At 39.4% G+C, this 27,880-nt stretch overlaps 1 protein-coding gene across 3 annotated transcripts in view; it reads right to left on the bottom strand.

Annotated features, from left to right (window-relative positions):
- Positions 1-27,880, bottom strand: part of LOC308406630 (cadherin-4-like) — a 253,347-nt gene that overhangs the window by 144,639 nt on the left and 80,828 nt on the right. Inside the window, exon 3 of one of the 3 annotated variants that reach the window (XM_080897730.1) lies at positions 1,088-1,111. The exons of the other annotated variants lie outside the window; for them this stretch is intronic. Within the exon in view, the coding sequence (XP_080753856.1) occupies positions 1,088-1,111 (24 nt within the window). The remainder of the gene's footprint in view (positions 1-1,087; positions 1,112-27,880) is intronic. 3 annotated transcript variants of the gene reach the window in all.

The raw sequence follows: 27,880 nt of genomic DNA, 5'->3' as shown, positions 1-27,880 counted from the left end.
TGCGAGTGCAGCTGTGGAGGGATGATGTACACCTCGCGAGCTTCTGCACCCCTTCAACATTCATCAGACAGCGAGGCTCGGGCAACCCGCATCACTTACCTTTATAGGCCAATCTGACAGCATTGTACACCACACAGTCATCACATACATAGGCTCACAACAGTGTGTGAGTGAGAGCATACAGTGTGTACCCAGTCAAGCAGATGAACTGTATCTTTTTCAGATCTAAAGCTTTGAAAGGCAAAAATGCCACCATGTTCCCAGAGAAACCCACCTGCTGTTTAGGTTTTTCACATATACATGCGCATTATATCAGATCCAGGTGACAATGAAAATATTTGTATCTGTGTTCTGTTCTGCTCTGGTAAAAGCTTGTACAAAAGAATATCTATATTCTTATAAGCACAGCAGGGAATAAAAGACAGTTTCAACAAAATCAGCAGGGAGTTTTCCTGGCTGATTGTCTGATCGTTCTTTGCAATCACCGAGTGTGACACACCCTCTGCCATTACTGTATCATCTCTAGCAAGAGTATAGGGGCTGGGACTGCCTGGTGCATACACCTGCCACTCAGAACAAGACCCCTGGAGCTGTTTAGACAATTTGACTGCCTGGCCCTATCATCTTACAAAATCTAAACAGCCTACAGGTACTTTCCTACAACTGCACTAAACTTCCCGTCTGTCCCCGAAGAGCCACTATGCAAAACAGTCACCTCCTCCAACCTCTTATTAGCATTCACATGAAAGTGTGGAGGAGTCTAAACAGAACTGTGATTAATCTGAACATAAGACCTACAGAAAACAGTGCATAAAAACAGACTGTGGGTTGTCTGCCTTTGCAGAGTAGCAAGGTAATTTAGTCTGGGTGTCAGTGGGTGTGAGTGATTGACTTTGTAATCAAAAAGATTGTTGTGCAACAAAACCCACGAGTGACTCAATTTCAAATCAACATTAACAAAAAAACATGAAATGTTTTGTCATCTCATTAGCAAAAATTTGGAACACACACAGGAGTAACACAAGCACGTGGAACCCATCTGAAAATATGCGATAATCTACACGTGACTGATTAAATGCTGTCTTACCTTTCTGGGATGAGACAGTAGTATCTGTAATTAAAAAGAGGAGAAGGACAGAGGAGAGTGTTAGGCTGTGAGTAAGAGACACATAAAACGCAGGTGACAGCCACAGTTGGCCATTTACTGATGAGAGGGGAAAAGCACCCAAAAGCATAAACAGTGTGATGGGTCAGGTAGGGTAATATACAAAAAAAGGAGGTCCTTTATTTGAGACCTGTGATAAATTTCCATGCTACCATGAGTAAACTGTGTAGCAGATGTGCTGGCAACACACACAAAGGCACTAGAGTGAAATGTGTGTACTCCACAAAGAGTCACCAGGTGGAAGACAAAAAAGCATCTAAGCAAACACATTGAAGAGAGGCCCTCAATTACAAAGATGCAACTCTCCTGACCCTGGAAACCCTTGATCTTGTACACAATTTACCCCGAGTGTGCTGTCTAACACACGAAAACAACTCAATTGAAGTAGAATAAGTAGAATAAGACAGACTAAATCAAATTCTTTCAGTAAGCATTTTAGTTTCTTATGCAGAAACCACTGGAGACATTCCTGGCCTACAGGGGGAGGATCAAACCATCAGCAGCTTGGAGGGAAGGATGTAGTGCAATGTTTTTCAGATAACACCGAACACTTACAAAATTTAAAGGAAAGGATCACAGTAAATTTAGCTTATTGTTCTCATAAAATATTCAACAGGATAGTGTTTGCAAGTTCCCGAGGTTTCATTTTAATTTAATAGACTCGTCAAAGTTGCAGGAGTATAGGCATAGTAAAAAAAAAAAAAAGAAGAAGAAGAAGAAGAACGTTTTTTTCTTTCTAACTTTTTACTTTGAGCAGTTCAGATTCTTTCCTCTACTGGCCATGTGCCCAAAAAGCCCAAATGGCCGCAGACGTGGGAGGGGAATAACTGAATCCGGAAGGATTTGTGGTGTGCTGGGCTGAGGAAGCGATAATCCAAAACTCTGCCTAATTGCCAGAGTAAAGATGGCGTCCATTGTGAAGGTGGCGTCGGTGTTTATCAAGGCAGTGTGCCGTGGGATTGGACTGAGCATTAGGGCTTTACACACTTTTGTTTTGCGAGGTGTTACAGTGGATTTGAGCAAATATTGGCCCTCTGGTTATTACATGGTCTGATTGTCTGCTATGCAACTGTCCATAAGCTCTGCACTTCTACCCTAATCTGAGAGGAGGCTTCAAATAATTAGTCAGTGAAGCACTCTCACAGCCCGGTGCAGTCAACCTTATCGCTAAAAGAAAAATCCTTGGTCCATTTCCTTTTCAGCCCAAAGGCTTACAATCCTTCACTACTGTTAAAACCTTCAGGGCAGCGACATAGCCGATAAAATAATGCCTAACATGTCACATCCGCTGGCTCTTATACTACTTTTTTTTTCATTTATTATGTAAAAGAAAGACTTCTGTATGTCAGACAGTAATGCCCTGGTAAGTGCTTGTAGTAAGAGGGTCTTACAAGCAGCTTTTTCTGGGATATACTGCTAGTCAAGTAAGTGACTAATCAGTGTTCGTACAGTAGGAAAACACTGTTACTGTCCCCAATCAATACAAGTTGATTACTAGTACTAGACTTTAAAAACTGCATGATAGTTGTCAGTGTTTTTCAGTCATGTGTCATTTAAGATAGCATACTCTATGCTGTAAAAAGGTCTTCTTAAAGTCTGTGCTAGTAGACGTTATTTTAAAAAAAATGGGAAGAATAAAGACAGAATGTACGACTTCAACAAAAGAACAACAGAAACAAAATGAGCAAACTTAACCTGGACTCTTTGCCTGCTTTCTTTTAGCTAATGTGCCCGACTGGAAGAAAATAGTTCAAAGAGTGATACCATAAAATGCAACTTTAAAAAACATGGAACAGAGCCATAGCGTGTGTGTTTGTGTGTTTGTGTGTGGTATATACAGCAGATCAACAGTCACGATGTCCAAATGTTCATCGGGATGTAGACCACAATAAGCAAATTTACACACTGTTATACACAAATCTAAATCAAAACTATTATGCAAAGCTATTGAAAGATTTCTCAGCGTAGTTGATGGTAAGAATAAAAGGTCAGCAGAAAGCTGCTGTTGTTGAAATCTTTTTAGGAGTCTATAATACTCCACTGCATTAGTTTGATATTTGTGTTGACTTTTCGCAGTAATGCACAGTACAGCGGGGAGACAGTTTACAGTTGACTAAATGCAGCTTTGAGGAAAAGAAGCGGCAACGAGGAAAGAAACAGACAATACAATTTAACAGATTTATTTTTAATGTAAAAGGGTTTAATTTGGCTTTAATTAATTGTCACTGCAAATAGTTACCTGCAGCAAACAGCATTACGCTACACTGTGCGCCACTTCCTCTCTGTCGACACTGATATAACACACTGGCAAAGAAATGTGAAGGAAATGTAGTAACATGCTCTCTTAACATTGTTTGAATAATGATAAATAATAAACACACACCAGATTGGCTATAATAAATCATTAAAAGAAAGCACTTCTTCCCTCTCTAGAACTTGCTGGTTTGAAGCAGAGACTACATGCTGATTGATGTCAGTACACATAAATAACTCTTCTGTTTAGGGAGGCAAAGAAAAACCTCTGTCATTGATTACTGCATTTCTTCCCAGCTATCAGTGGCTTATATGGATTTGGAGACTAATTTGCAGTGAATAAGTGAATAGCTGTTTATGTGCCAATGCATACTCCGGTGGATTTGAGTATTATGCAAAAAGGGAATATGTCAATACAGGTTTTCCACAAGTATGTATTTAAACACAGTCAAGTTAACTGTGCCTAAAAGCGTGCCTGAGGACACTAAAAGCAAAATTGTGAGAATAATCGCATCACGTAAGGAAATAAATATGTCCCAAACATTTCTCCCCGCCTTTCATAAAATTACCTTCTTAGTGTCAAAAGAAAAAAGCATAGAGAAAGAAAGTGACAGAAAGGCAGACTGATGCTAAGTTAATTTATTATTTATGCACACTTTAAGTCGACTTAAATGCAAGATGATTTCTCTCATTTTAAAGGAGGGCAAGTTGAAAAGCTAAGACTATATTACAGTTTAAAGATTTTAATCTAATCGAGCCCCGTTACAAACACTGTGTAAATGTTTATGACATTCAGTAGCCATTAAAATAAAATCTATCTGCCCAAAGACTACTTTTTATCCAATATAGTGCAAAAGAGTAAAAGAGTGGAAGTAAAACTTTACAAAATGAAGAGTTGTCCGTTTAAAATTGTGCATGTGACACGAGATCCTTCCTGATATAAAAAATTCTCCAAGATTAATCTCCACAGCACGACCAAAATTATTGCAGCTTTGTGCAATAAACTTTTTGTTCAATGCACAGGGTTCTTGTTCACTTTAAAATGGTTGCTTCAAAGATGAGGATCAACTCTGTGATCGCTAGCAGTCAGTTGTGGTATTCAAAGCGATTTTGGTGCATTGAGACAGCAATTACAAATAGTTATGTACCTGTTGTAGGACAGCAATTCAACCGCATTGCTTCTATATAGCAATATCAACAGGATACATGTTAATCTGCCAAAAAAAAACTGCCACTATGATTCAGCAGGAACAAGTTAATTTTTGAAACACTGGTAATGCTGACTCCCCGTACGAAATCATCAACAGACATTCATCAAAAAGAGGCTCAAAGTAGATCTGCACTTGTGTGCTTTAAAACTCTCAGATGACTAATAACACAAAAGTTGCCAAACTGCAAAATATGTTATGCGGTAAAAGTTGATTAACACTTTGTACCATCGATGACAGTCTGCTTCTGTTTTCTGTCAGCACATTTTTATATAGTTTGGCATATTTTTTACCATCTATCACATGGAAGCATCAAAATATAGAACTTTATTTGCAAGGTAAGCTCCTATTTGATTGAGAATGCTTTCTCTCTTTGTGACCAATGAGCTTGTTCTTTCTATCCTTACTGCGTGTCTACAAGATGAAATAGCATACCTGCGGGAGACTAGACTGAAGTCATAAACATTGTGTGATGGATTTAATAATGATAGCGAGATTTATCACCATCAGTGACGAGTTGCTACAAACTCTCTGGGCTGAAGTGTGCGCGTTTTGGACATTTTACCTGCCTTTCTGCACATGTGTTTCCCACCTTATATTCACGAGTACTGTGTGACCCTCGAGTGATGGAAAGTCTAGCTCTATAATGTCGGACCACAAATGCAGCAGTTCAACTTCAAACTAAACTCTTACTCAGGCTTTGTTTGGGAATAAAGAGAAAACAAGTTTATTTTCAGACTGCTGACTGACTGACTTCAGAGATTCTCAGATGATCTTGGGTCATTAAACTCAGCACACAAATGATATGAACATCAACACAGAACAGAAGAATTGTATAATTAGTTTTAAAATCACAGTAAAAGTAGTTTTAGAGACAACATTATTTAAAATGAAACAACAGGAGGTCACTGTAAACTTTTAATTCTTATGGTCCATTAAGCCACACTACTACTATATTTGCATGTTCAGAATATGTGGATGTTAAGGAAACTGCAAGCTGTTGTTCTGCAGTACAGCTCCCTGAATGACTGAATTAGACTGCTATTGACCTCTGAATGTTGTGGCCTTCCAAGAGGCGAATGTGGAAATGGTTTTAATTACAAACAGAAATTGGGTTCGATTTTGTCTCCCCGTCATGAAGCGAGGATTCTTCGCAGCAAATCATTGCCTCATCATGACATATGAAAACATCATCCTCACTGGAAGGTGATTCAAGTGTGCATGTGCGGTGATTTGAATATGAATACATGTGTGCAATTATACTCATGTATCTATCTGTGTGTGAGCTATGAACGGACTATGCAGATTTCTAGAAAGTACTTTAGAAACACATGCTCAGCCTGGAGATGATTGCTCACTATTGATATATTGTCAGTATAATGTAATTAGGATAAATTTAATGGTGTCGTTGTTCATTTCTTAATCATGTTCGCTCACGGGCAGTGATTGTCCATCAGTTAGAATTAGAACTGAAAGAAAAGAAGCCAATATCTGATAGATGGCAATGCTGGTCATTTTTGATCTGGATGTTAATGATGTTTATGATTTTACGGAGGATCATTGATCATATATTTCATGTAAAAAAAAAATGTTATGTCAAATCTTTAAAATGATATGAGGGGCGATTAGAATTTGGCTGTCTCCCCTCTCTTCTAATGGACCTCTGGTCAATAGTGTTAGTGTGATTTACAGATCGCTCCTTGCACATCCTGTTCTGTAACTGTAATTCTTCCAGTGTGTCAAAATGGTGATTCTTGAATTTGATTTTATACTTTAAGAATTGGACAACATCACAGGAAGTAAAATCTGGCAGATGCAGCAGGTGATGACTGATGATTGTGTTTGTGTGGCTCAAAACCTCCTGTGTGTACCAGTTTTGTGTGGCTCAAAAACTGGTACACATGATGGCAATCTTGAATGCAACACAATTGAGGTAGTTTCCACCTACTGTTCTCCCTCTGTCACTTTAGGACTCTACAGTAGTACTCCACATTAATAGTCTCACCCTAGGGAGGGGATTTGTGGCACATAACTCAGTGATTGTCAAAAAAAATGACTAGCATGCTCCTGTTGGCATTCCTCGTCACAGAGCTCACAGTGCAAGTGGTCATAAAGGGAGTTAAAGTAAGCAATCTAAAAATATCAGCAGCTTTGAAAGGGGTCCAATACGTGAATGAGAAGATGCCCTTGAAGAGAGAATTGGACAAATCTAATTCAGGTAATGTTTTAGATTTTTATGACTTGGTTCTCAGAATTGTTTATATTATATCAAGAGCACGTATCGATGTAGAGATTTTATGATCCTAAAAGTCCTTATCGAGACATTGTCGAGGGCCATTTCAGTACCAACGTCGTTTTCCTTGAAATTGCATCCTTTATTCCCACAGTGGATGGTGGGGGAAAAAAAAGAAAGAACCACTGTTATTCTTCCCATGACAACAGGTGATTGGAGAAAAAGGAAAGATGTCACCTACAGCTGAAGGCCCCAAATTACAGTCTGGATGAAAAGTCACTGGCACTCAAGGATAAAGGCAGCTTGTCACTGCCATTAATCATTACATTCAAACTTTTGATTGATGAAAGAAGGACTTAACCTTAAAGTCTGTGAGATTTAAAGGTATGGATACGATTAGCGAAATCTTTTCTTAGCTTCAAGTTGCATTCAAAAATGGAAACCACAGGCAACTGCATTTTTTTTCTCATTAATAGCTTGCTATTTGCAATACATAATATGTTATTCAGACATAAAACTATAGAGCACACAACTGAGGATTTGCATAATGTTTTTTACCTCTGGGGTGTAAAATGCTTGCATACCATGTCTCATTTAACTTATGCTTTAAAAGCTCGTGCTTTTTTTCTTTTTTTCTTATAGAGAAGAATACAAGGAGACAATCCTAGGTTTTAATTAGCTGAGTGCAGCGCATGCTCATGTGCTACACGCTGCACGGGGAGAGCGGGGAGTGCTGCCTTCTTGCTCATTATGTACTAATGAGTTGTCTATTAATGAAAATGGAAAGCATTTATTTTGTGAGCACAAAGGGTTCAGCTGGATTAATTACTGCACTACAGCAACAAAATGAAAACAGAAAGTGCAGCATCACTCTTGTGTGGCACATTACCCATTAACCAACTGTTATCAAGGTCTGGCGAGTGTTGCTGCACGACACACTGTAGGAACGGGAACTGTTCACGCAGGCCATTAAAACTTCATGTGAACTGCACTCTTGACACATTCTATATACTTCTCTTTGGAACTTAAAAGCTTTCTCTCATATGAGTCCATGTCATATCAACATCCACAAAACATTCTGCCAGTATAACATGGACACTTTCTTTGAGTACTGTGACACCATTTCATCGCTGAGCTTCAATGTAACAACGGGCTGTATTTGAAGAATTAAAAACTGATTTAAAGCTAATTGCATTATTTTGTGCCCAAGTACTAACATTTTTATCTGTCAACAAGAATAATCAGAAAGCATAAAATAAAATTACCCAAAAAATATTGTATTTTCTTTTTCTTTTTCTTTTAATCACATTCTTTTCAGCTCAGACTGCTTTCTTGGAGACGCTTTTGAGAAAGAAATGCCAGAAGTGAAGCTCATATTCTCACAATGAACAAGAAATCAGAAAGAGTAAGAAGTAACTGCAGAGCAGAATCACGCTACCTTCTTAATAAACAAAAAAGTAAATGTTCCATTCCTTGGGTGAAAATGTCATTTTGTTGTGCTACATTTCTTTTCTAATGGTCATCAAAATCATTCTAATAGTCCACTAATGGCTTGATTTCCCATCGGGCTTTCCTTGGAGAGGTCAGGAGTATGGGGAGTGCGTGGGCTCTGGCAGCCTCAGCAGATGGTTCTTGATCAGATATTAGAGGCTGGGCAGCGAGGTCATCTGGCCATGAGCATTCTGCCTTGCCTGGGGGATAACAACCCAGTCTGAACTTCCAGCTCCAGCAATGGTTCTAACGCCAGACGAATAGCTCTGCGTCAGAGCCAGACTGCAGGGACGCTGGAGCCGTGACAGACTGCTGTCCTTAAGCCTTGTGACAATCTGGGAAAAGCAAACTCAGAAACATGCTGTCTGCTGTAGTTTGTTTCCCTCCAGGAATTTGTTTCACCCGATTTGGGCTGAATCCGATTTGATGACAAATGCTTATGTAATTGCTACCGTGGTATGGTCTCTCTTGTAGAAATAATCTCACTGATAACAAAAATCCTACTTAGCTGGATATGAACAAAAGCTGTCCACGATATTGTATTGTAGAACTATCTGGTGGAAAGGCTAATCATTAAATAAAGGAATGCATTTAGAAAAATCTGCAATTTGAAACCTCAGTTGTGGTGTATTAAAAATGGGAGACATAGCAACAAGGAGGATCAAATCTTTGTTATTAAAATTGGATATCAGTCTGAGAACAGCAGTGTATGAATGTCTTTTGCAAAGAAAAAAAAAGACAGAGAGAGATATGATAAGATAAATCCTGCTTAGACAACTGTGAATCATTTTTTGGCATTCAAAGCTTACAATTTCTTCAACATGCCTCATCTGTCTGTCTCTCCCTCCTCTATCGACACAGCTATAGAGAAAGTGGGGTGAATACACAACAATCTGAGCTTTACTTATCCTTTTCGCTGTGAAAGTGGCAGTCCAAAATGGCAGGGCTTCGGATATGACCTTCAGTTAGAGTGGTTCTCCATCCGTCATGAATGCCACCCACAGATCAGACAGTGGATGAAAAGTAGTGGCACCTTCAGTCCTCCTCGTGTCCTCTGCCTTTTTAACCTCCCTCACAGCTTTCCACAAGAGATTTCTCTTATTTTACCTTTCTGCCCCCCATTTTCATTTGGCTTCCCTCCTTATACTGCCCTTGGCCTATCTTTGTTTGGAGTATATTTTCTTTACGCTTTCCTCTACAATACCTTTTCTCTCTCTCACTGTTTCCTATCTGCATGCATTCTTGGCAGGTAGCTTATGCGAGATCTGGCACAGAGTCTGGATTTAGGAGTAAAATGCATTATGTAAATGAATGCTTTGCATATAATATATGTCAACGCAAACTCTACATCTTGGAGTGAGAAAATGAAAGAGGAGACACGGGGAGGGGATTTGAATTATAACAGAAAAATTAAATAAGAAACCACCTGACTAGCATAGAAACTGAAACACTCGTTCACCAATCGACACATTTTGTCACGTCCACTAAACCAATGCTAACGCTTATTTTATTTCATACATCTTTCTTATCTTTTAAATGATAATGAGCAGTGCAGCTTGGGATACAGTATCCATGATTACAGTATTCAGCAGTTACAATACTACAACCTAAAATCTCATTCTAGAACAGTTTTCATCAATTTAACAGCAAGTCCTCCATCAGAGATATTATTTGCGTCCACTCTACTTAATAGCAGATATTTTCCAGCTAGCACTCCTTTTAATGTTCTGAAACACATAAAATATTGACATGTGCTTCAAAATCAGCATAAACGCACAGACTTACAAAGGCAAACGCGCATGATAAAAACACACACTTTATAGAGAGACACCCACACACACAATGACAAAAGCCTTCAAAGTGAAACTAAAGATGGCAACAACAACAAAAGAATATTTTCTTGTCCTTAAAAGTAAAATAAAAAAAACGTAAATTAAATACTGGCCAAGACCAGATGTGGTACTTTTTTTTTCTCATAACCTTTTTGTTCAAATTATGATCAGAAGCTTCAGACGAGATGCTTTTTAAAAAGGGATGAGAGGAGCGATGCTACAACAACAGATGCACTTAAGTAAATCAGCTATACATATCTTAGTTTGAAAAGATAAAAGAGGAGACATTGTCAGTCTCGGTGGAATAAAACCTTAAGAGCTGCAATCCATTGTTTCAACGTTTTGCTATCTGAACTGAATTAACATCAAATGCAATATCCTCTTTAACAAGTATATTGTTGGATTCTTAACTTCATTTTAAGTTACTGTTTCATGCACATGTATTTTAAAAAATGCGGGGTTTTGCAACCCTGGGGCCCTTCACAATAATGACTAAATAACAAAAACTACATCTCAGCATGAGACAAAGATTACATGGGCTTCGGGTAGACTGCATCTCTGCATTCATTCATTCAGCGCACATAGTTTATAGCTGTAGGACATCATGAACTTATACTTTCTTTGGAACATTTGGAATTAAATATAATGCATTAAAAGTGCAATAAACTCAATGTTATTGAAGTATAAAGGTTGATGCTTTTAGTTTGACTGCCAGAACAACTAACAGGATGAAAATATGTGCATACATTTTCAGAAACAGTTACTGTGGGTGCATATTATAAAAAACCTAAAGCACTTAAGTAAACGGAACAAGTAAAAATTACAACCGAATACTGTTGAATACAAATTTTGCTCTAGCCCTCTATTAAAATTTTTTTATGCATGATAGCACAATGAATCAGCAAATCTCATACAAAAAAAGGCCACTACATAGTGTTGTGCTCATTCCCTTGAGCTCAACTATACCTTGCATAATATATACGAATGCCTGTCTCTTACTAAAATATACAAATATACAAAATATATAAGTATCAACTGAGCATGTTGATATTTGTTTTACAATAAATAAATTAAATGACTTAGCTATTCAATCAAATCATTTTCTGTCATCACATAACGCATGAATGCATTTTTGTCTTTGTTTATTTAATTATTCCATTTTTAAAATTTTGGAACTGATTGTGCAATACACCCACATGCACATGGTATAATTTGGATTGATATTAATTCAAGGAGCCATATAGATTCCACACACTGCACTGGAAGCAATGCAATGCAGAGAAGTGGTAAACATGTCCAGCCATGTTTCTCTGTCTTGCCTTCTGGAAACACATAGCTTGCTTCACGAGTCACATCCTGTTGACTCCGCTCTCTGCACTTTCCACTTCTATTGGCACACTCAGTGCTTTCCGGTATCTTGCAACTGGTCTTTGCGGTGCTCTGCTGCACTTCCTCTTCTCATCTTAACACACACAAAATCTCAGGGCCAAATTTCAAGCATTACAATCATTCCATTATACATTCACTCTATTGATTAGATTCACACTTGATTAGGAGGATTATGCATAATTAACTATGAACAGAATCAAATATAGATATATCCTGTTATAGCACTCTGTATTACTTTAAATATAATAAGGCTAGATGTTAAGTCCTTTATTCAATTCGTTTTTATTTGCTTCACATTTCTACAGCACATCACTTGAGACAGGGTGAACTTAAGTTATTTGTGAAAAGTCTAAATTTCATTACTAAAAGAAAATCAGTTTATCTTTTTTATTATGAAGTTAGCGTTGACTGCACAATGTCAACCCTAACTAGAACAACCAAAGGAACTAAAAACTATAACTAATAAAAGGAAAATCTACTTTTGTTGAAGATGGCAAAGAATGCAAATAAGTCAGAGTAATGGTAAATGAGAGTATATCTCACTTGATGAAGAGAAGTCAAGGGCTTGAAAAGGTTTTATGAGACATTCAGTAAATATGATTTCTACTAGATAAGAAAGATAGGCACCAAACGCTGTGTACTTATTAGTCTGGCTGCAGCACCGCAGTCTTTGTGACAGAGGCACAAGTGGGAGCGTAGGAGGTTGGTGCAACTTTAAATGGAACCAAATGTAATGTTTATATGTAATTATGGTGGGTCCATGTGAACTCATATAGATTGTAAAATCTACCAGTAACTTCCAGGGTCAAACATTTCTATCATCGTGTCCAAAATCATCACTTCTGGTCCCCCTGCAGCAACATAAATGCTAAAATAAATACTGCACTTATACCATCCAAAACAAAGTTCAAACATGATGCAACAAATGTTAAAGAAATTATGACAACATCAAGTCCTCAGACTGTAGGAACCACGGTAGAATATAAGTGCATGTCCAGTATTATTGTGATGTTCACATAGAGGCACGTTATACAAAGAGATGATGAATGGAAAAAGTCTACGTATTATTTTTTCAGGCCCGAAAAAATACAGGAAGAGATTTCCTGTTAAAGTGAAGTACGGTGCCTTTCAAAACATTCCATGTACAAAGTGCAGTTGATGCTTTTATTCAACATTGTGCCAGGGACTCTATAAACCACTTGTGGATGCACTGGAGCAGAACATGAAAAACAGCCACACAACAGCCTCAATGCCAATGAAAGAGCTATAGACTGTCTGCAACCTGAATGTCTAATTCAGAACTGAGGATAGCTCCCAAAGCTCGAGTCTGGTGAGGTTGCTGAAGGAAGATGCTCTCCTCTCACCTCTAGCTGCAGTCTATTGGCTGTTTATAAGACGGTTTCAGTCTTCTCTGTCAAGGTAATCCAGTGGTCCAGCCATACTAGCTTCCAGTATTAAATTTTATCTGTCATTCAGCAGTTTGAAGTTGAAATAGCTATTGTATGTCTGGTTATTGATTGGAAAAGAAGCATTGGTGGATACTCATTACTGCAAAAGCAAAGGTGTTTATATTCTCTTCTTAACTTCAAGACAGAGGGAAAAAAAAGTCACATTGGAAACGGCAACTTAACTAACGTCATGTTGACTTTGTGATGCGAATAAATGTGCATTTTCCTAGCAGTGCTCAAAATACAGTATGCTCAGGATGCCCAGCTTACCTTCTTATTTAGAGACCAGTGATCTCCATATAGCAAGGTAACATATTTATGTTTTTTTTCTTCACATGAACATATCCATTCACACCCTGATGCTGAAGAATAAAATCTGTTAAAAATCTGTTAAAAATCATGTTACCAGTGAAGCTTTAAATCATCTAGTGTAGAAGGAATGGTTAGTCAGTTGGAAAGGAAGAGGCAAGCAGACAACAGCTCAACAACAACAACTCAAGTGAATGAATCCCACTGAACCTTAAACACATTTTCAAATTTGAAACACATTTTGTGATTGTGGAAAGCTGTCGTTTCCAGACCAATGTTTTGTCAGGTAGGCATCCAAAATCAGCGTGCAAGGTTGAAGAGGGAAATATTATCACAGTAATTGAAGAATATCTGCTCTCTCTGCTGTCCTCTGCAGGGAGAACTGTAGCACTCTCAAGGCGACAAAGAATGAGAGAGAAAGATTAGATAGACTGTAGGATGGTTAACAGCAATAAAACACTTTGAGGACAACAAAACGACAGGAAGTTAAGAACACTAAGACATATTTGCCCAGTGGAATGAAAAGTGAGATAAATGTAGAGTTGGAGATGAAGGGAGTGAACTGGGACAGAGGAGAAATGCAGTGATGCAGGGCCAGCCGTGGGATCACCGCACTCTGTCACACTGTCACACCCAACAGGAACCGCTGTCAATCGCATGCACATACACATTTAAGACCATAAGGAATAAAACATATCCTCTAAAAACACACAGACAAATACATAAAAACATTCCTGTCTAAAAATAAATTAGTAAATAAAGAATCTACAAGCACGTGTATGTATGTGTGATAGTAGTGATGATCACATCTGAACTTTTCCCATCCAATACCAGCACATTAAGAACAATTAGGGCATGTTTTTGAGGTATTAAAAGTCATTACCACAGACAGTATGGGTAATGGGCATAGCCACCTTTACATTGCCTATTGGTTTGTGAGGTGCATTTTGCAGCCTTGGAATTGATGTTTTGAAACTGGATTTGATGAGCAAGGAGTATGACCATCTCACTATGAAACCAAGCAGGAGTCATTAGCCAATGAGCATACCCTGGATAATCCTCCTTTCTATAGTTTTGAAAGTAGGGTGAAAAAAAACTAGATTCAAGTACTTCAAAGGAACTGGTGTCGGTGTCACTTTTGAAACAGAAACCACACTGTAAGTGTCATACCTGGGCTAAAGATAAAATGGGTGTTGTCTAGTGGGCCAAACTCCTCTCTTAAGAAGAAAATATATTTTGCATTTCTTCTGGAAATTAAAATCGTAGAGTCTGGAAGTAGAGTGGAGAGGCAGAGAACCCGAGGTATTTGATTTTCGGTGCGATGATTATCCGGGTGCCATGAAAGCTGCTGGTGAAAGCAGCGGTCGGTCCACTGTGTTTTAGTCAGTCAACAAAGCTGTCTACCAGATTTTCAAGAAACTTCGCGCTTCTGCTGACAAGCATTATAGAAATATTAAATTCCTTCTCTAACAGGACTCCTACGAGATGTTTTGCTGATCATTTTATGTTGACCAGTGAACTGAACCCTGTGAAACATCCAAGGAGTGTAGTCAAGGGGAAGACGAGAAACACCCAATCCATACACGAATACATTTGTAGAGATGAGCAAAAGACTGCTGTCAGAGCACACAGATTGAAAGATTACTTAACTAAGATACCAGATATCTAATTTTTATAAGTGATAATCATAAAAATTAAAAGAAAAAAAGGTTTAAAATATTTCATTTTACAAACAGCAAAGACAGAATATTTGAACGTTTACTGTTTCTGGATTAAATAATGAAAAGACATTTTAACTTCTTTTTTTTTTAACATATCCAAATTTTTACATAATCGGCTCATTCAGCCCACATTAAGTGTTTTGAGGGAATCTTGTAAATTACTGTTGTACTGCTTATTTCACAGAAAATAAGACAGTGGACACAAGTAGCCAACTGGTGTTAAAAAATAAACTAAAACACAAAAAGAAGAAATAGCAGGCTGATTTTCGTCATGTCCTCTAATTTCTGTTTTGAGTCAACAGCAGTCCCTAATAAGTAAAGGTTTGTGTAAATACATCGCAATACTGGAGATTTTAATTCATTATGCAATCCAAAAAATGAAACACAGGTGTGACCCAAACTGTGGTCGAAGACCCAAGGATTTGAGAATTGTTAAACCCAAATAAACAGTAACAACTGGATATCTTACAAGGATACATTAAAAAAATTAATAAAAAAAATGGCAGTATATCAAAAGTGAAGATAACTTTTCTGAATCTTCACTGAGTAAAAAGGTAAATACATATCTTGCCTAAGCAACCACCAAAAGTAAGAGTTATTTCCTTTCATAAATAACCAAAGGATACAGCAGAGGAGAGAGGTGGGAACCTGATCTGTACCTTTCTGTGTCCTTCCTTCAGCCTGCTTCCCACTTCTTTTCATGCTTATACTGAACTTTAGCCAGCAGGGCTTTCAAGGAGTACATGAGCATGTTTGCATGTCTGTGCAAAGAAACACTGGCTCAAAGAAGACCTTAACAACAGTGGAAAAATTGTGCACCAGTTCTATTTATCACACTCTAAACAAGTCAGTTACATTAACTGAAATAGGGAAAGCAAACATGAAACAGAAAGAAGTTTAAGATTTTCTCCTTTTTTTGTTGTTTGTTTCTTTTCGCCAAAATTAAGTTCGCCATCTTCTTAAAGAGAGAGCAGCAAAAGTCGGTATATTACGCTTTCGGGCACCCAACATGTTCCTATATTACAAGTTCGGAAAAATGAGGAAACATGAGAACAGTTTGGAATGAATCTACACATGTACATTTATTTTACTTAAATCGCTTTGAAAACACTAACACGATTAAGGTGGTGGTTGACGTTAGGAGGTTATGGTTAGGGTTAGGGCTGGAATACACGGCAGGAACGTGTGTTACTGCGGGAGCATCCTTCTATTTGATTTCATCCACAATCCGACTTGTAGCAAAGGAACGCAGAAGGTCGTCTTTTGTGTTCCCATGGGACGCTTCGGGACGTGACAAATCGTCGGTATATTACACATCGGGAGTGAGAATGGGCTGCAACGCACTAAATTGGTGATGGTGGCTTTGAGGAACATAGTTTTCCATCCTAAATGTGACAGTTTGACTTGCAATCTTGGCATTTTTGAACTATTGTTTTTTGGCATTCCTCTTCTAAAATGAATCCAGCATCCCTGTCACTAATGTTCTTAGAGTTAAAGATTTTTAGCCTATAAAAGCAGACTAATGCTTTGTTCATGTAGACAACTTTGAATTCATTTTGAGAGCCACTTGATACAGTATCTTTGAAAACACCTAACACAAATACTAATACACTGACAGAATTCACATCTACTCTGTTACAAAGATAAAACAGTCGCTACAGTTCATGGCTGAGTTAAGTCCGTTAAAACACAAAACAGCAACAAAAAACCATTAAAGGTTCTTGATTACATAATTTTAGATTTTCATCTTCCTAAATACAATTTCTAATGCCTAACAACTGTGACACCTGCATACTTCATAAAACAATATGCACTGCACCAAAGCCAAAACACACTTGAAAAATCTGTCCCCATGGAGTCTTCTGGGAACTAATTCTGCTCACAGAAATAAACCTATTATCACATGCACATATTAAACCATGCCAGACCAGAAGTACAGAGGCAAAGCTTTTAAGCAAATGGCAGTTGTGTAAACTAAAATGGCAATGTTGAAAGTCAATTCAATAATAGCTGAAAGCCATTACAACATTGTCATTAACAAGGTTGCTGGAAATGCAATTAGCCCCTTCACATTGCTCACGGTAATAGGCACAGAGATGTTTCAATAAAAAAAAAGACCACAAAAAATAATAAAGGTCCCTAGAAGAATAATGTACTCTTGGAAAATAAAGACTGAACAATAAAGAGAATGAATGGTGATAAACAGCAGGTCCAAATCGAAAATCATTTATTTCATTCAGGTGCAGCTGCTAAAGCTGAATCCCATTGCCCCCAAATTATTTGATTAGCCCCAACACCAAAATACTATTCAAGATCAGAGCTACAGTTATAATTTTTGAATACATTAGGCTCTAGACCAAAAATAAGAAAAGAGAAAACAAAATACAACCAGACTGCACTGCCCTGTAACTAACATGCTGTTTATGAATTAATTGTGCAATTATACATGAAGAACAGTGGAAGTCAGTCTGAAAAATGTTTTCTTCCTCCTCCAAATCTGTTGCTTCAAAAATGCTTTTTGAGACTAGAATTGTGCTCAGAGTGAAGGAGGATGAGGTCATAGCTAAATGAACACTGCAGACTTTTAGCAGGTCTCCTTGGAGATAAGAACCAGCTGTCTTTCCCCAACACACCATTATCAAGGTCACTACTCTGCTTATTATGGAAAAGCCATCGCTTCTCTGAATATTGCTCCATGAATATTATGAGAAACTTTTTTTTGTCTTTTTGTGACATAACAAAAAATATAAATGAAATAAGTAATAGCATGTTAGAGATACACAACCACTTGCCCAATCTCCACGGCAAGGTTCATAATAATCTGCTCTGGCTTTTGCTTTTCAAAAGAAAAGGAATTCAGTATGTGTTCAGTTTTTCTCAGCGTGGTTAGCTTTCCTTGTCAACATGAATCCATGTACTTACAGTAGTAAAGAAATGACACCAACTCAACAGCAGCGTTGACAAAGACACCTGGTTTATAGCATTTGTTGGTATTGTTCTTGGAGAGGAGGTAGTTGGCTGCCATTGATTTCCCAGCACAGCACTAAAGCAGCAGACGGGAGGGTAATGAGGAGGCAAATATGATTAAAACCATCTCCTCAGGCTGCCTTGGACCTGCCATTAAACCAGCGGACACTCCTCATACCTAATCCATCACACTGCTTAGCTCCCACTGAGAGCAAGGAGAGACGACAACAAACTCAATCTCAAACCTCCGATCTCTTTTCTCTAAAACATAACTAACACTCCAGGAGGCTCACTTGTTATTAAAGATCTGCCACTAAAGCCCCTGGATATGAGTCTTGTGGTACAGGGCTGATGACATCTAGGGTAAAAACTGTGACATTATGGGTGCAAATCTAGGAGGGGAGTAAAAGCCTTTTTTCAAATGGCTCTGCAACACTGGGGCTACTTACAGTATAACTTACTACCAGCAACTATTTTTTTCACATCACACAAGTTCAAGACAGAAATGTGTCCACATAAAAGATCGGCATAACACATACTGGTCTTCTTATTAATTTAACCTTTCTTTAACGATAAACTCTCGTGACTTTTATCTCTTGGCACGGCAACATGAGAGTCATGGAGAATATACAACATCTCATTCGTTAGCGCCTCAAACATTCAGAAAATGAAAAGGTGACAGACAAGCTTATTAAAAATGAATGCAAAGAAAGGTTCTTGTTGATATGTGTTCACTGCCAAGACACCAGTGCACAGTAGAAAATTAATTAATTTGCATGTCTCATATGAAAAAGACTGCATTTTAGTCCAACTTTGGTCAGTTTTTCTCTGTGAAATGTATGACATCATTTTAAGGTTATTGTTGAAATTGTTGATGTAGATGCTGCTTGTTTGAGTAAATCCTTCATCAGAAACTCCTGCAGTCAGACACCAAAAAACTACCATGTAATCCCCTAAAGACACAAGAATCATGGATTACAGTTGGAGAGTATCCACAGGCTGTTGAGCAGAACATGTTGGATTGTTGTGAAAAGCCTGTAGAATGATTATCAGCAGGAGACAGAGCCTGCAGTGAAATAAGGGATCTTGTGCCCCCGGCCCTTTAAATGAGCCCTGCGGACCATCTGAAAGATGCTGATGCTTCTCTTTATTGATGTTAAGTCTAATTGTTGAATGTTGCCATTGTGTTTCTTAAATTTGTACAGTCTTAGTTTAAGCAGTAGGATCAAAGCCATTCCTTTGATTCTGACCACCTCTCCAGCCACTCTGTGCTGGGGGAGGTTTTATTGTAGATACATCCTATCTGAAAGATCTGTTTCTTTTGATGTAAGCTTCCTGGGTTTATGACCCTTTGGTCAGCAGGAGGTCACACACACACACACACACACACACACACACACACACACACACACACACACACACACACACACACACACACACACACACACAGTGTATACATTTACATATAGTGCCTTGTCTTTGTAACCAAAGGGGGGTTGCAAGGGGAGGTGCTTTGTAAACTATTGTTTGAAGTTTGTCAATAAAAGGCAGCGAGAGGAGGCCACCATTTTGGGGTTCTTTGTCGTGCTGGACACAGACGAGGCCTCCCTTGTGCAAGTAATGGATCGATCGACTGTCTTGTTTTCTTCATGATGAATAAGTCTCTAGAATTAGCGGGGTTTGTGGAAACACAGACCCAACATTTATTTGGTCCTTCGGAGCCGGAGCCTAACACATTGCATCCACCGAGGAGAGGGAGAGGACGCCACCGCAACGTCTGGGATGATTGACGTAAAGCCCTGGTGTTTTTGGCTTGCCACCAGGCCGGGAAGTTTGCGCCTGACCTCCCCTCGGGATGGATGACGATTGACGGGATCCAGAGACTCTTCCCATGAACGTAAACAAACAGTGAGTACAGAAGGCCTTAGAGAGCGTCTCTATAACCGCGTGAATGAATGTGGGATCCTAGAAACGCGTCACCGTGATTCTGCGTGAAACGTTTGAGTCCCGGGGAGCGCTGGTCACGAGAGCGCACGTGGACCCAAAACAATAGAGAGCGGCTACGGGCTGTGCGTTAAACGTGAGTCCGGGAGCGCGCTAGCCGCGTGAGAGAGACGCAGGCTTCTCCGCCGTTTGGGGCGTAGAGAGTTCTCCGCCATTTGGGGCGTGGAGAGAACCTAGGTTCAGAGTCCGGAATCTCCGCCATTTGGGGCGTTGGAGAGTGTCCGAAGGTTGAATTCTCCGCCATATGGGGCGTTTGAGAGTTTTCAACAGAGAGCGCTAGCTGTGCGTGCAGACGCAAGCGATAGGCCTATGTTGTGTGTGTGTGCGGGCCAGACGTGGTCTGCGTGAGTGTGGCTGATTGTTGTCTTGTAATGGAGAATAAAATGTGTAAGTCTGCCTTAGAAGGAGATGTAAAATTTATGCAGAAAGTTTTACCAGGCAGCACGCAGTATGTAGGTTGTTGGTATAAGAAATGTGGATTTGAAGGGACATTAGTGGAAGTTAAGTGTAAAATGCTGGTAGAAAGAATATCTGTAAGTGTAGCAGGTAAAACAGGTAAAGCGAAGCAGAGGAAGGAATTGCAGTTAGCAGTTGCTAAGTTGTGGCTGGAGCAGGCTCAGAAGAGGAGAGAAGCACAGAATGTTAAAAGAGCAATATTGCAAGAAGTAGTTGTGAAACCTGAGGATGAAACTACAGCTCAATCCACTGCAACTACTCTAGAACAACACCGTAGAAAAGCATTAGGAAGAGCAAGAATGTTAGCAGAAAGTAGAGTCAGAGAAGAGCGTGAGAGAGCAGAGGTAGAAGTGGAGGAGAGATTAGAGGCATATTAGGAGCAGCATTGAGTCGAAGACAGACTAGGCAAGAGAGGAGACAGAAAGGAAAGAAAGTGAACACAAACGTTACAACTACATATCCATCCCTGACACAACACAAAAAAACAAAACATATGGTGTTTCTGTAACAGAGTGTGAAGATGAAGAAAGTTTTTCTCCTGATCAATTCCGCGAGTGTGAGAGTGTCTGACGTCATGGTGTGTGTGAAAGGTATCCAGCTGGGGCAGACGTGATTCTGCAGGTCACCTGCCCAGTGGACAAAAAGAAATAAAATAGTTGTGTGGATGAATGATGGCACGAAGAGTGTTTGGTGTTTCTCAGTCTGAAACAGCTGTAATGCTATTTTCTGTTTTGGAGAAAAGTACAGTTAAAGAAAAAAAACAGAGAGAGATGTGTGTTGTTTTAAGCAGTGATGAGAATAATGGAAGTGTGGTGAGAGATGAACACAAAAACATACTGAAAATGCATTAACTATACTAACCCCACATGCATATACACATACAATGATACTCATGAGACCAGACAGCATCTTAAGCATGAGATTCTGTTTGTCATCTTGTCCAAGTCACTAGTAAGATGAAAGTGATACATAGACTAGTGGACTGAATATTATAGGAGGACAGATGGTTGCATCATAGAGGAGGAAACAGAATGCTGATGAGAGGTCTTAAATGAGTGAGTTGAGTGAGCTGATTGTGAGTTTCTGGTGTGTGAAGAAGTTTTACCATGGCACACATTTAGTTACATGAGAACTAAAACTTATTATGTGCTAAGACAACAGGGTTATGCTGTATGTTGTGTGTATGGCTGATTGGATGAATGTTGAGATTAAACTGGCTGTTTGATTTGTCTTTTATTACTAAAGTTGAACCTGCCAATTGGGTTGTTACGATTTATCCCCCTGGCATGAAGAACACGTGTCATGATTTAAACAAGGCCTATCTTTCCTTTATTTTCTTTGATTTCTCTTATTTTCTTTCTTTTATTTTGTGCCTATCTTTCCTTTATTTTCTTTGATTTCTCTTATTTTCTTTCTTTTATTTTGTTACTTTCATGGTGCACTGAAAGTTTTGTTTGATGATCTCTGTTTGAGCAGATCTGCACGATTAGAATCGAAGCGTCGTCAAGAAAACTGTTGCAAAGTGAGCTTCTCCAAAATTAAAATGGGCTCTTATTTGGGACAATCAGGAAACAAATTCCTGTCCAAAAGGATTCAACGAGGAAATCCAGTCTAAATTATTTTTCTTTTTGAAATGACGTTGTTTTGCTGAGCGTGGAAACGAATGCGACGATAATTTCCACAATTAGCAAAAGAAGGAATCACTGAGTGAATGAGTAAGAATTTTAAAATAAATGGGGAACTGACTGACTGACAAAAGCTGACAAGACTGACTGACTTAACACCATTGTGTGAAGTTAACCCCCACCTGACAAAGGTGTGGATGTATCTCTGTGTGCGTCTCTGTTGCAGGAGCAGGAGACCACAGGAGGAAACTTGGGTCACATGACTATGTGAACTCTGAAAATTTAACCTTTTAGTTTATATTTTTCTGTGTCTGTGAATTTACCATGTGTGTGTTATTCATAGGCTTGTGTTGCTCACAGAGATAACTGTGACAAAGTATGCACACACCTGCGCAGCGCTAATATTTGCATTTTCTTTTCTTACAGCATGCCAGTTCTTCATGTGAATTGATGATGCGATTTATACCAGGACAACTGGTTGATGTTCTTTCCCACTACAGGATTTCTGGGTTTATATGTGAATGACATTCTTTCCACGGCTAGGGTTAGCTAACTTTATGGTGTTTTTATGGCACCTCTGGAACCTGTTGACCTGTGTCTGACCTCCGTCTGACCACAGTCAATGGGTATTGCTAATGTTTGTTTCTCTGAGAATGCTGTGGAGGATTCGGCAGAAGCGGACAAGTGACATGAGTAAAACAAATAAGAGATTACGATATTTATGGAATAGTTTATTATGGGCTCATTTGCTGGCCACTTTTGGACCCATAATAAATATATGAGTGGAGTGACTTTGCTTAAGAGAAGTCACCGATTACATTAATGTTAACTGAGCACATGGGATGATCCATGTTTGAGGCGAATTATGGTAATGATAGTGATTTAATGATTTGAGAAAACCTGCACATGACACTTGTCTCGCCCGTGCTGAATGCGTATTACTTTTTTGATATAATTGTTTATACGTGTGAAGTTTGATTTTATTCCAGATTTTGTGTATGCAGGCTCCTGGTGGAGCCAGTTTTTAAGACAGGGATCCAGGTTTGGTGAGTTGACGCATGAGAAGTGTCCATGCGTCAAGAGGTGGGGTCCAGAATTAATATTAAACAATGTTTACTATTATTGTTGCAGTGATTTGTGTGATTAGCTGTTTATTTACAAGTATTAAACCTATGCAAGTGGTGCATCCATGTTCAGATGAGGCTTTGATGGCCTATAAGTGAAGTTCACTGATTATAATGTGGAATGACGTTGAGATGTTAAATAATTTGGAACAAATTATGGGAAAAAGTAGAAGTTTAATGAGTTTAGAATAAACCCGCAATGATACTTGTCTCTGTGATGCTGAATACTTTATTACTCTTATGATCTACAGTTGGTTGCAAATGTGAAGTTGTTTAAATTTAAGACTTTGTCTTCTGTGATACAGGGGCTGGGAATGTGCTGTGCATCTTCTTGTGCCTGTGGACCCTGAGTGGGATGACAGGGAGCGCACTGGGACAGAGCGAACCACACCAGGTACCCGCATGGGTTTTCAACAACTACTGGTGGCAGTTTAAGAACACAACCGCTCACATAAACAACGAGACCAATGGTTATGCTTGTGATGCCACTGGCTACACATTCTTCTGGACTGTGGCCCTGTAGCATCACTGAGAGCGAGACAGTTTGTTTGGTTGTTTTAGCAACACATCCAGGAACACTGCCAACTTTTCAACTGCTCTGAACCTGAATGGAAGGTTGATTCACCAGTAGCTGGGAAGGTGAACTGCTCTGGTAGGACAGACCTGCTCGTCTGACTCAAAGAATATGACTTGTTGCAGGACATTATACAGTTAAACGAACTGGAAACAGGCCAAATGCCTATGTGTATGAAGGACAATGGATTAGCCCAAGTTGGAGATTAACCATGGAACATGGCAACATCACCTATTCTTTTGTCTTCTGCAAGAAGGATGTAAACAGAGAAGCCTTTTGTCTACATTTACATCATGAACACTTGAGGTTTTGAGCCAAGAAGATCAAAACAGCTTGATCCAATTTCCTTTACAAAGCTTTTTCTGCGGTGACAACAGGACAGGAGAAGAGTTGTAAATGCAGATAATTCACAAGTTGACTCTAACCCCCACAGGATGCCTACAGTGAGAAGATTTGGGGGGTTGATAGGAGTCATAAAGAAGGGTGTTGACTTGCTGCAGCTTTGAAGTTAGCTGAGAGCCACATGGACAAACAATAAAGTCAACTGATGCATTTAAATACCTATGTCTATATACAGTTGGATTGTAGTGACACATGATTTTTGAGAATGATGATTCTTCTTGTTTGACCTTTGACATTCAGTTGTTTACTTGAAGAAATACATAATGAATTGCACGACAGGAGTAGATCCGCCACAAGGCTGGATAGCTTGGTTACCGTCTGGTCCTTGGTGGCATCTTCTTTTGAACATATTAATTCCTGTTTTTGAACTGTTGACATTGATTTGCTTATGTACAGGATGTAGTTTACTGTGCATGAATGAAATCTACACTGACACTGTCTGAACAAAGGGTGCATAAGTTGAAATTTAAGAACAATGACAAAAAGGAGGGAAATGTTAAGTCTAATTGTTGAATGTTGCCATTGTGTTTCTTAAATTTGTACAGTCTTAGTTTAAGCAGTAGGATCAAAGCCATTCCTTTGATTCTGACCACCTCTCCAGCCACTCTGTGCTGGGGGAGGTTTTATTGTAGATACATCCTATCTGAAAGATCTGTTTCTTTTGATGTAAGCTTCCTGGGTTTATGACCCTTTGGTCAGCAGGAGGTCACACACACACACACACACACACACACACACACACACACACACACACACACACACACACACACACACACACAGTGTATACATTTACATATAGTGCCTTGTCTTTGTAACCAAAGGGGGGTTGCAAGGGGAGGTGCTTTGTAAACTATTGTTTGAAGTTTGTCAATAAAAGGCAGCGAGAGGAGGCCACCATTTTGGGGTTCTTTGTCGTGCTGGACACAGACGAGGCCTCCCTTGTGCAAGTAATGGATCGATCGACTGTCTTGTTTTCTTCATGATGAATAAGTCTCTAGAATTAGCGGGGTTTGTGGAAACACAGACCCAACAATTGAGGAAATGAGAAGCAGGGTATTTCCATTAAATGAATGAGGACGCCCGCTTTGTACAATGCAGGCACAACACTCGGTGACCGAGTGCTGAATAACTGTAAAATGGAAGTAGTCATAATACATGATAATGTGAGACTCGTGTGAATGACCCACACTAGGGCTGCTCGATTATGGCAAAAATGATAATCACGATTATTTTCACTGAAATTGAGATCACGATTATTTGACGATATTTATTTAACCCTTTAAGACCTACTATAGAACCAAGTCCACCAGAGCTTATATTATTATTATTTTTTTTACATGCTGTAGTGCCATTTGTGGGAGCATTTCAAGTTGCTATACATCAATACAACTGTTATAGCCCATATTTTAATAATATGTATGCATTAAGTCCATAGTAATTACATAAATTGCAAAAAAGTGCAATAAACTACAAAAAAAATTGAAAATCGCTTTTGTTTTGTTTACATATATTTCTACTTGGAGAAATTTAAGAGGTTTATCCCTCAAAACTTTAAATACAATAAAGTTGCAAAAAATAGTTTCCCACCACAGGAAATTTATTTTGAGTGTCTTCATAGTTTTATTTTGGAGATACACCAATTTTTATATACTGCAGGAAAAACAAAAAACAATCCTATGATGCAAATTTGCAAAGAAAACAGCAGGTGCCTCATTTCACTGTGGGAAGTGTTACGAACAGCTGATAGGATCGGCAAAGCGTGTTTCTGGAATATTATGTTTTTGTTCCTGCAAGCGCTTTTTATGCAATTTTTGCAAAGCTATATGTGGAAGGAAACCGTGACCGAGGACAAGCTGATGGCATAAGATGTAAGTACAACTCCTCCGGTTTCATATGCAAAACAAATTATTGCGCTAGCTTACGCTGTTCAGGTTCTACAGGGATTTAAAAATAGTTACGCAAAACGGAGCGTGCTGCTCTGACCGGCTTTAAAGGGTTAACAATGACTTTAAAAAAATAATATAAAATGGTGTGCAACACCACTGAAGTTTTTTTTTTTTTTTTTAACTCTTTTTTCAACCAACAGCAGTCACTCTCCAAATAACTTCTGCTTAGCTTTCCGAGCTTCCCTCGGGTCCTCTTAATCAGCGGTCTCCAACCTTTTTTGCGCCACGGACGGTTTATGCCAGACAATATTTTCACGGACCGGCCTTTAAGGTGTCGCGGATAAATCAGGGAGGGGCTAATAATCGGCTCAGTCATTTTTAATGATCGTTGAAAGCCCAGATCGTAATCGTGATTAAAATTCGATTAATTGAGCAGCCCTAACCCACACCTAAACTACATCAACAATCACACAGTATCAAAATTAGTCCACCAACTATAAACTCTCTGTCTTCAATTTCCTGTACCACACAACCAAAAAGTAATTTACTTGTCCATCCATCCATCCATCTTCATCCGCTTTATCCGAGGCCGGGTCACGGGGGCAGAAGCCTAAGCAGAGAGGCCCAGACCTCCCTCTCCCCAACCACCTCCTCCAGCTTATCCGGGGGAACACCAAGGCGTTCCCAGGCCAGCCGAGAGATATAATCTCTCCAGCGTGTCCTGGGTCTGCCCCGGGGCCTCCTCCCGGTGGGACATGCCCGGAACACCTCACCCAGGAGGCATCCTTGTCAGATGCCCGAACCAACTCAGCTGGCTCCTTTCGATGTGGAGCAGCAGCGGCTCTACTCTGAGCCCCTCCCGGACTTCTCACGCTATCTCTAAGGGAGAGGCCAGCCACCCTTCGGAGGAAGCTCATTTCCGGTGCAGCGTCCGCATCACTGCAGCCGCAGCCCCAATCCGTCTGTCAATCTCCGGCTCCCTTCTCCCATCACTCGTGAACAAGACCCCGAGATACTTGAACTCCTCCACTTGGGGCAGGAACTCATCCCCGACCCGGAGTGGGCACTCCACCCTTTTCCGGCTGAGAACCATGGCCTCAGATTTGGAGGTGCTGATCCTCATTTCCGCTGCTTCACACTCGGCTGCGAACTGGAGGCCCCCACCCGATGAAGCCAACAGAACCACATCATCCGCAAAAAGCAGAGATGAGATTCTGAGGCCACCAAAGTGAAAGCCCTCCGCCACTTGGCTGCGCCTAGAAATGCTGTCCATAAAAATTATGAACAGAACCGGTGACAAAGGGCAGCCCTGGCGGAGCTCATCACCCACTGGGAACGAGTCCGACTTATTGCCGGCAATGCGAACCAAGCTCTTGCAACGGTTGTATAGGGATCGAATGGCCCGTAGCAATGGGCCAGACACCCCATACCATTTACTTGTTCATTTTCTAAGTTATTTGTTTGCCTTAAACTATTAGCACAATTATAGATTTTTTATAGAGTTTATCTTTTATGTTCATTTGGAACTGAATATAATTTAGTTTTCCACCTCGTATCTGTTCTTCTGTAACAGATTTAAATTTATTAGACCTACATTATATATTTGTTATTTAAAATACAGCTGTATAATGCTCGACAGTACATTTATCTTGGTCAACTTGTGACAGAAAATAAACAGCATTTAAATCAAATTAACCATATAGCTTAGCTAAGAGTGAAAATAAACCTTTCAGCTAAATAGGGATTATAAATTGATATCCACCAATATCGGGATAAGATTTTTCTTTTCCATA

The sequence above is a fragment of the Rhamphochromis sp. 'chilingali' genome (assembly GCF_963969265.1).
Source record: "Rhamphochromis sp. 'chilingali' genome assembly, chromosome: 12".
Taxonomy (NCBI): Eukaryota; Metazoa; Chordata; class Actinopteri; order Cichliformes; family Cichlidae; genus Rhamphochromis; species Rhamphochromis sp. 'chilingali'.
This window is presented reverse-complemented; position numbering and strand designations above follow the sequence as displayed.